Raw genomic sequence first — 9,564 nt, 5'->3', positions numbered from 1 at the left:
TGGCCATTGGTTTTGCATAGATGCCCTTTATTATGTTGAGAAATTTCCCTTCTATATCTATTTTATTGAGAATTTTTATTAGTAATGGGTGTTGGACTTTGTCGGATGGCTTTTCTGCATCAATTGAGATGATCATGTGATTCTTTTCAGGAGTTTTTTTAATTAATAAACTTTATTTTTCCCAATTAGATAAGAAAAAGATCCCCTTGTACAGGCACTAAGACACCTCTCCTTCTGGCTTGGGATTCAGTAAGTAATGCTTTCCTTCTCTTTTGGGGTGCCTTTCTATAAGAAAAGGGAGCCCTGGTGGTACAGTGATTAAATCACTTAGCTGCTAACCAAAAGAAAGGTCAGCAGTTTGAACACACTAGCTGCTCCATGGGAGAAAGATGTGGCAGTCTGCTTCCATAAAGATTACAGCCTTGGAGACCCTATGGGGCAGTTCTACTCTATCCTATAGGGTCCCTGTGAGTCGTCATTAGCTCGACGGCAACGAGTTTGGTTGGTTTGGTTCTATAAAAATGCTACCACATCCAATTGCAAACGTACAGCTCCATAAAGATGTTTATATTTTTATGGTAGGTGGAAGAAACTGTTCACGATGGGATTGCTAGGAATCTACAAGCTTTTTATAACATGCTGCGGTCCTATGACCCGGGAGACACTGGCTTCATTAGTCGAATTAATTTCAAGAAAATTATGTGCATATTCTGCCCATTTTTAACAGGTGAACATTTAATAAAGTAAGTTTTTTGGTAATAAAATTAATTCCTGCTCATATCTTTCATCCAGTATGTTTTATAATTCTAAACCTATTCTTAGACATTTCTTAATATTAATAGAGAATATTGATAATAGCCACCGTTTATTGAGTACTTAGTAAGTGCTGGGCATTGGTTAAGAGCTCCACGTACATTATATGATTTAGTTCTTACTACAGCCATATAATATGTTGTTGTTCTTGTTAGTTGCTGTTGTGTCGCTTCCAAGTCCCCGGGTTTAAATGGTTAAGTGCTGAAGCCCTCAGTAAGGTGGACTGACAATAGCCACAACACTGGGCCCACACATACCAGTGATCATGAAGATGGTGCAGTACCAGGCACCATTTCATTCTGGTGTACATGAGGTCACCATGAGCCAGGGTAGACTGAACAGCAACTAACAACAACCAGAGGCAGATACTGGGGGAGGCAAGATGGAATAAAGACGTAGAGCATAGGTTTTGGAGTCACAGACGCAGGCTGGGATCCAAGCTCCGCTATTCACTAGTGTGACTTTGAGTAGATGCTTAACTTCTCCAGGCCTCAATTTCCTCATCCATGAAAAGGAAGAATAGTAGGAGGTGACACCAGCCACCACAGTATGACAAACTGAGAGGTGAGTGGTGGATAGTTCTACTAGGAATAAATATATCATGGAAACACTTGGAGATTCAAGATATGCCTTGGAGTAGAAATGGCTGGACTTGCCAGTGGCTTGAGTTGGACTAGGGTGAGAAGGATGAAATGGAATTGAGATGGCTTCTGGCTTGAGAGACTGGGTGTTCAGGGTTGCCATCTGTGACGGGAGACTGGGGAGGAACAGTTTTAGGAGTGAAACCCAGAAGATCCATTTTGGACATATCAACAGGGTATTGACACTCGTGACTCAATGCCTGCTAGAGTGACTGGTCACTCTCTCCACCCCGCCCCAGCCAGGCCTTCACGTCCTGTTCTACCCTGTCCCCAACTTCCTTTGTCATGGCTCTTATCGTTTATTGTTTATGTTTATTATCTGTCACCCTACCAAGGATGTAAAGGCAAAGGACTTGGTCTTTTCACCTCTGAAGCTCCGGTGCCTGGATCACACTTAGGGCTTCATAGGTGTTGAGTGGATGAATGAACAAAATCAAATGGAAGAGGCATGCGGGCCACTGCGTATTTGAGATTGAAGCCTCTCCAATCCACTTTCCTTGATGCAGCCAGACTTTATCTGTCTCAACTGCAAATCTGATCATGTTCAAACCAGTCCTAAAGCACTTTAAAGGAGTCTTGGTGGCACAATGGTTAAGCACTCGGCTGCTAACCAAAAGGTTAGTGGTTCAAACCCCCCAGCCACTCCGCAGGAGAAAAGACCTGGTGATCTGCTCCCATAAACATCACAGGCTGGAAAACCTTGTGGGGCAGTTCTGCTCTGTCCTGTGGGGTCACTATGAGTCAGTATCACCTCGACAGCGCACAACAGTAACAATGAGGTTACAAATATTATAGCATGCATAGCTGAGGTCAAGAGCCCAGCAGAAGTGCTATGAAGAAACGGAATTAATCTCTGATAACCCACCTATTTATACCCTAAACTGACACCTTAGAAAATTCTAGAATACACAAGCACACATTCCCTTGTCTGTCAGAGCAATGATGTCATCACACACCATGTAGCCTCTGGAAAACTCCACTGGACGCAGGTGAGAGAATGAGAGTAGGAAAGGTGAATACCAGTACCGATTGCCTTCTAGTCTGTTCCAACTCCTGGCGACCCCGTGTGTGTCAGAGTAGAACTGTGCTCCACAGCGTTTTCAGTGACTGATTTTTCAGAAGCAGACGGCCAGGCTTTTCTTCTGATGTCCCTCTGGATGGGTTAGAACTGCCAACCTTTCTGTTAGTAGCCGAGTACTTAACCATTTGTGCCACATGGGGACTCCAAAAGGCAAGGAACATCCTAATACTGATATGAAACAGTTCTGACCTCACTGATGCTCTGGAAGTGGCCTCAGGGCACCCCTTGGGGTGGCTGCTTCAGTGATATGATCATGAAATCCTGGAGCTGTCACTCAAACCCAGCAGGCCGACACCAGGGCCAGATCCACAGCTACTCTCTTGCCTTGTGAATTTTAATGAATATGTGAATTTTTGTTTTGGTTCTCAGGCACTTCTGTTTACCAAGTTTGTTATCATTAGCACATACAACTTTTTATTTTTATTTTTTTTTATTTTATTGTACTTCAGGTGAAGGCTTACAGAACAAATAGTTTCTCATGAAACAGTAGTACACATGTTGTTTTATGACATTGGTTAACAACCCCACAACATATTAACCCTCTAAATTCTCAACCTTTTTTTTTTTTTTTTTGGTGAAAATACACATAGCCAAAGATACACCGTTTCAAAAATTTCTACATACACAGTTCAGTGACATTGACTATGCTCTTCCAATTGTGCTGTTATTTTCACTTAAGATGAAGGCTTACAGAACAAAATAGTTTCTCATTTAACAGTTACTACAAATGCTGCCCTATGACAATGGTTAACAATCTCACAACACATCAACAATATCCTTACTCAACCTTGGGTTCCCTATCACCAGCTTCCTCGTCCCCTTCTGCCTACTGGCCTTGTCACTGGACTACTGTACCTTGTTAGTCTCATTTGGTTTTACGGGGCTGTCCACTCCCAGACTGAACAGTGAACCTCAGAGGTAACTTCACCACTGAGCTAAAAGGGTGTCTGGGAGCCATACTCTTGAGGTTTTTCCAGTCTCCTTTAGGCCAGTAAATCTGGTCTTTTTTTTGTGAGTTAGAATTATGCTGTACATTCTTCTCCAGCTCTGTCCAGAACCCTCTGTTGTGATCCCGGTCAGAGCAGTCAGTGGTGGTAGCTGGGCACCATCTAGCTGTACTAGACTCAGTCTGGGGGAGGCCTTGGTAGCTGTGGACAGTTAGTCCTTTGGACTAATCTTTTCCTTGTATCCTGTTCTCTTCGTTCTCCCTTGCTCCCGAAGGGATGAGACCAGTGGTGTATCTTAGATGGCCGCTCACAGGCTTTTAAGACCCCAGACACTACTCACCAAGGTAGAATGTAGAGCATTGTCTTTATAAACTGTGTCATGACAATTGAGCTAGATGTTCCCCGAGACCATGGTCCCCACAGCCCTCCGCCCAGCAATTCAGTCCCTCAGGGAGTTTGGATGTGTCTGTGGGGCTTCCATGACCTTTCCTTGTACAGTTTAGCACATACAACTTTTATAATTAAAAACATATCAACAAACAAAATGTTAAACAGGAAAAGAAATAACTCCTAGTCTTTCTTCAAGACTGGGCTGACTGTTGGTGTACCAGTGGTAACCATGTTTTTCTAAAACGTTTACACAGGCTCAAGTTTCAGTGTAAATATCTCCACAATTCCATACCAGAATTTCTAATTTATTAATAAAAGTATTTTTTAATGTGTTACATCTTCATTGAGGTGTAATTTGCATACAGTAAGCTTCACACATTTAAATTATATAATTTGATGAAATTCATCATGTATTTACACCCATGAAACCATCAGAAGATAGCAGACATTTCCATCCCCTCTGAAAGTTGCCTTTTCTGCTTCTGTAATCCATCTCTCCCTCCACCCCATCCTCAAGCAATCACTGATCTACTTTCTGTCACTATAGATTGCTTTGCATTTTTGAGGATTTTATAGAAAGGGAAGCATGTAAGATGTTCCCTTTTCTGGTCTGGCGTAATGGTTTTGAGGTTAATCCGTGTCCTTATGTATATCAGAGTTTCTTCTTTTTTCATGGCCGAGTGGTATTCCATGTATGGGTTTACCACAGTTTGTGTAGCTGTTCATCTGCGGATGGTTACTTGGCTTGTTTCCAGTTTTTGACTATTACGAATAAAACTATACTTATGCAAGACTTTGTGTAGATGTACATTTTCACTTACTTGGGTAAATAGCTGGGAGTTGAGTGGCTGTTCCTCTGGGAAGTGTATATTCAGTGCCACACTGTCTTCCACAGTGATTGTACCATTTTACATCCCCGCCAGCAGTGGACAAGAGCTGTAGTTGCTCACATCCTCACCAACTCCTGGTGAGGTCAAGGCTTGTTAATTTTCGCCGTTCTAATGAGTATGTTTTCATTATTTTAAAAATTCAGACTCTGCAGTAAGTTTCAAGATGTTGCTTCTGGGAGAATCGTTTACAAGAAACTTTTGGCAAGCATAGGAATTAATGGCTTACCCACTGCCTCTCCAAATCTCGTTCCAACGGATCAACCCTTAATTGAGCACATTCAAAAAGAGGAACAGCGGTGGCCAGATGTTTCCGAGAGGTAAAAAGAACCAAAATGAAAGCACGTATTGAAATCACAGTGTCTATCATGGAACAAGGAAACCTTGGTGGCATAGTGGTTAAGAGTTCAGTTGCTAACCAAAAGGTCGGCAGTTCGAATCCACCAGGCGCTCCTTGGAAACCCTTTGGGGCAGTTCTCCTCTCTCCTCCAGGGGCGCTATGAGTTGGAATCAACTCGATGACAACCGGTTTGGTCGGGTTTTTATCGTGGAATAGGTATTTAGTAAATATATGTTGACTAAATGAGTATTTTAATATTTATCATTTAAATGAGAAGGATGGCACACTGTAAATATAGTGATTAGACTCATGGAATTTTAGATCACGAAGAGATCTTAGGATTTATTGAATCCACCTATTAATTTTGGAAATGAAAGTGCTGAGGTCTGAGAGATCAGGGACTTACCTAAGCTTGTTCATTAACTGAGTGTGAGGCCTGGGCCGAGACTCCAGGAGTCTTGACTTCCAGAGAATCTGTTGGTGACTGATCTATTACATACCTGCTGCATTCCCGTTTATTCTTTTCCAGAAACTTAGATTTCTTACCACCTTTTAATATTTATTACAAAATACAGCCATTAAACTGGTTCCCATTTTCTAATGTGGGTGATAGTCTTATTAAAATGATTGCCAAATTAAATTGTAACAATAAAACATACTTAGTAGATCTTTAAAAAAAATCAGGCTAATGAATATTCTAGCTCTTATTCCTTTTGAAAAATACAGGTTTAGTCTAATGAAAAGATATTACTGTAACTTGCTTGTTGATAGCTTATAATAAATCCATGAAGATGTGTAAAATGTAGAACTATTCAGCAGATTTCACTTTGTCACATCCCTCTTAAAAAGTTCTGAAGTGTAGAGTGATGGGAATATTTTAATGATATGCTAACGAAATTTGAATATCTGGGCATTTCAGTAGTAGCTGCTTTATTAATGGGCAGAAAGATGGTCTTTTAAGAGAAAGGTTAAATATCCTGTGGTAAGATATGCTGCCTCCTAAAACCAGTGAAAGATGGAGTGGCGATTAAGCGTTTCATAAAACAGGTTAGGCCTTCCTGGCGGCTCTTAATAGGGAGAGAAGCAGCAGGAAGAGCAGAAGCCCTCTCTCCCTGAGTTTCTGATGGCCAGTTTGGTCTTCTGTAAAAAATGGGGCCAAAGAGCTGAGGAAGTAATTACCCTCTGAACAGACACACAGTACATCATATCACATTTCAGTTTTATAAATCAAGTTGACCCTGTAAATCAACTTGGAATAATTGTGGGCTTCCCTTCATTTGCGTGGAGATTTGATGACTCTCTTGACCTAAACTAAAAAAAAATTAAACCCGTTGTCGTGGAGTCGATTCCAGGTCCTAGCGACCCTGTAGGACAGAGTAGAACTGCCCTGTAGGGTTTCCAAGGCTGTGATCTCTAGGGAAGCAGACTGCCACATCTTTCTCTCAGGAAGCAGCTGGTGGGTTCAAACTGCCAACCTGTAGGTTAGCAGCCGAGCACTGAACCCCTGAGCCACCAGTTACTGCACAATGACCCATTAATTTAAAGCTTAATAATGGATACTGACTTTAAATTTTCCCAGTGCACAAAAATATTCCTTTTCAAACCTGTCTGCCCAGTCACAAGCCATATTCATCCAGCTCAAAGCACATCTCCGCCTACCTCCCTACCCCTCAACCCTGCTGCCATTTCTTCTCCGCCACTTTGCCACCACTTGTCCCCGCCCTTGCCGCCATTTCTCCCCCCCCTTGCCGCCATTTCCCCCCAACCCCCACCTTGCCACCATATACTGGCCGAACAGGAGGAGGTTTTACTTGGACAGAGTGGTCCTGACCTCACTCCGGCTCTGTGACTAACGAGGCATGGGAGCATAAGACGTCCCTAAGTCACTCTGTCCCTCAGTCTTTCTGAGCATCTGCTTCCTCTCTGCGAAACGGGAATGGTAAGCCTCCTTGTGGTGTTCAGTGGAAAATGGACGAGGTCTAGAGGAAGCGCTAGGCATGTGTAAGCTGACTCGGGACCAAAATGCTTGCTTGCGATTTTAGAATCAAACCCTCTGAAGATAAAGTCCCCGTGACCAAGAATCTAACCAAAGAAGAAGTTGTTGAAAAACTCAAAAACTGTATACAGCAGCATGACCCAGCATTCCGAAAACAATTTCTTGACCTCAGCAAGGAGCCTAATGGAAAAATTAATGACCGTGACTTCAAGAAGGTAGGCCAGGGGGTTTCTCTGTGTTTCTTTCCCGAAGGAGCAGGGTTATTTTCTTAGAACAGCATCCTCTAAAGGATAGGTATTCAGTTTTCAGTAATGCTTTACTCCAGGGCAAAGGAGATCCATTTTTAGGCATCTTTCAACAATTTAAAAGAATTCTTTTGGCCAAAAAGGTCTTTGGGAAGTTTCTGCAGAGAATACTTTCACTATGAGTGTGGCCCAGCCTTAATAGTTAAACTTTTAAAACAGAGTATTCATTGGTGCATGGTTTGGCTGCCCGCTATCTACCTGGCACTGTACGTTGTGGGGCAGAACGGGGGTGGGAACACAAAGACGCCAGGGCCCCTCCCTGCCAGCAAGGAGCTCTCGAGATGCTTGTGATAACAGAGCTGCAGTTTGTTCCTCTAGAAAGTGAAAAAAATAAAACCTGGCAGGGGAATATGGGAAATTCAGAGAGCTGATTTGCATATGCTTATGGGAACTGGCAAGTTTCTGCCAGAAAGCACTGAGCATGAAGGGTTCGGCATAGACTTCTCAGGAATTAATTTAAATGATGGCTTAAAATTCCTATTACGATCCCTTTAGCTAATCATCTCCAGCTATTTTTAAGAAAAGCATTTCAGTTAATGTGTAGTGACGTCCATGTGGACAGATTCAGAAGAAGGCCGTGAAATATATTTCCAAGAAGAGAGTAATTACATTAGTGCCACCATTTATCCACTGCCTGCCCCATGCCAGGCCTTGTAATAGGCTCTTTGCTGATCTGATTTCTCGGCCTCTCAGCAACAGCATGGTGGAGGATGCGCTGGAGGGGGGAACAGGGCTGGGCTACTGAAATAGTCCAGACCTAACCCCACCTACCCCCTAAAAAAGTCCAGGGGCTGATGTTATGTATGGGGGAAAAAGGAGGGTAGAGTCAAGAAATACTTCGGAATGAGAAGGGGATAAGGGATAGGAAATAAGGGATGGGGGATAAAAGGAATAAGAGAGAAAAGGGAAAGATTCAAGGATGGTGTCCAGATTTCTGGCTTGGGGCTCAGGTGGTTGATAATGAGTTATTGACGACCCCAATGAGGGCAGTTTCAATGGAGTAAACGGTGCCTGGGGCGGAAGCCGAACAGCAGCGGGTTAAAAGTCGTTGTTAGGTGCCGTCGAGTCGGTTCGGACTCACGGTGATCCTATGGTACAACAGAACGAAACCCTGCCGGTCCTGCACCGTCCTCACAGGCCTTGTTAGGCTTGAACCCATAGTTGCAGCCACTGTGTTAAAAGTAAACCAGTGCAAATCACCTGCCCCTCAATCCCCCTACCTGTCCTCCTCAGGGCAGTCAGTACTAGGATTTATTTCTCCCCACATTGCCTGGCGCCAGTCCTTGCCTCTGATGCACTCTAGTCTTGAGCTGCCACAGGGCTCAACATCTCAAGTCACAGAGTCAGCTCCTAGGATATTACAGCTGGAAACTGAGAATCAACTAGTCCGCCTCTGCTTTTCCAGAGAGGGGAAGTGACTGCCTTAGACGCGTGGCAGTAGGTGATGGCAAAGCTGTGACTAACACCCACGACGGCCGACTCCAAGGACAGCTTCTTACCTTCCCCATACGCTGCCTCACCTGAGAACACCTTTCGGCAGTCAGCTCAGAGGCGGGCTCTTCCATCTCGCAGCTGTTTATGCTGCTGATACACGGTTGACTGCCCACATCAGTCTCGTATATCCACCTACCTACAGGAATTCTCCGCGTGGACGTCTAAGAGACACCTGTATTCTCACCCACAGACATCTGCCAGCAGTCCTCCCATGTCAGTTCCCGGCAGCCTTGTTCTCAGTCCTCAGGCCTGAAATTTGGAGTCTTTCTTGACTCTCTTCTTTCTCTTACATCCACATCCAATTCATCAACGCCTGCTGGCTCTCTTCAGAATCGTTCCAGAATACGATGACCCCTCACCATCTACCGTGCTGGTTGGAGCCGCTGTCATCTCTCACTGGTCTCCTTGCTCCTGCCCTTGCCCCACTATAGTTGATTCTCAAGACAGCAGCCAGAGGGGCCTTCTAACCAGGAACTCACATCAGGTCACTCCTGCTCAGAACCCTGCAATGGTTCCCCATCTCACTCAAATAAACACTAGAGTCCTAAAAAAGGCCTAGAAGACCCTGTGTGGCCTGACCACCCACCACCCCTCCGACGCCCGTGACCACCCACCACCCCTCCGACGCCCGTGACCACCCACCACCCCTCCGACGCCCGTGACCACCCAC

General features: G+C 44.1%; 1 protein-coding gene across 1 annotated transcript in view; it reads left to right on the top strand.

Annotated features, from left to right (window-relative positions):
* Positions 1 to 9,564, top strand: part of EFCAB6 (EF-hand calcium binding domain 6) — a 317,117-nt gene that overhangs the window by 142,673 nt on the left and 164,880 nt on the right. The window contains exons 9-12 of the mRNA XM_012556542.2: positions 190 to 249; positions 583 to 743; positions 4,906 to 5,079; positions 7,142 to 7,310. Of these exons, the coding sequence (XP_012411996.1) occupies positions 190 to 249; positions 583 to 743; positions 4,906 to 5,079; positions 7,142 to 7,310 (564 nt within the window). The remainder of the gene's footprint in view (positions 1 to 189; positions 250 to 582; positions 744 to 4,905; positions 5,080 to 7,141; positions 7,311 to 9,564) is intronic.

This window comes from Trichechus manatus, unplaced genomic scaffold (genome assembly GCF_000243295.1).
Source record: "Trichechus manatus latirostris isolate Lorelei unplaced genomic scaffold, TriManLat1.0 scaffold00069, whole genome shotgun sequence".
Taxonomy (NCBI): domain Eukaryota; kingdom Metazoa; phylum Chordata; class Mammalia; order Sirenia; family Trichechidae; genus Trichechus; species Trichechus manatus.
The sequence above is the reverse complement of the archived record's forward strand: the minus strand, read 5'-3'. Positions and strand labels throughout refer to the sequence as shown.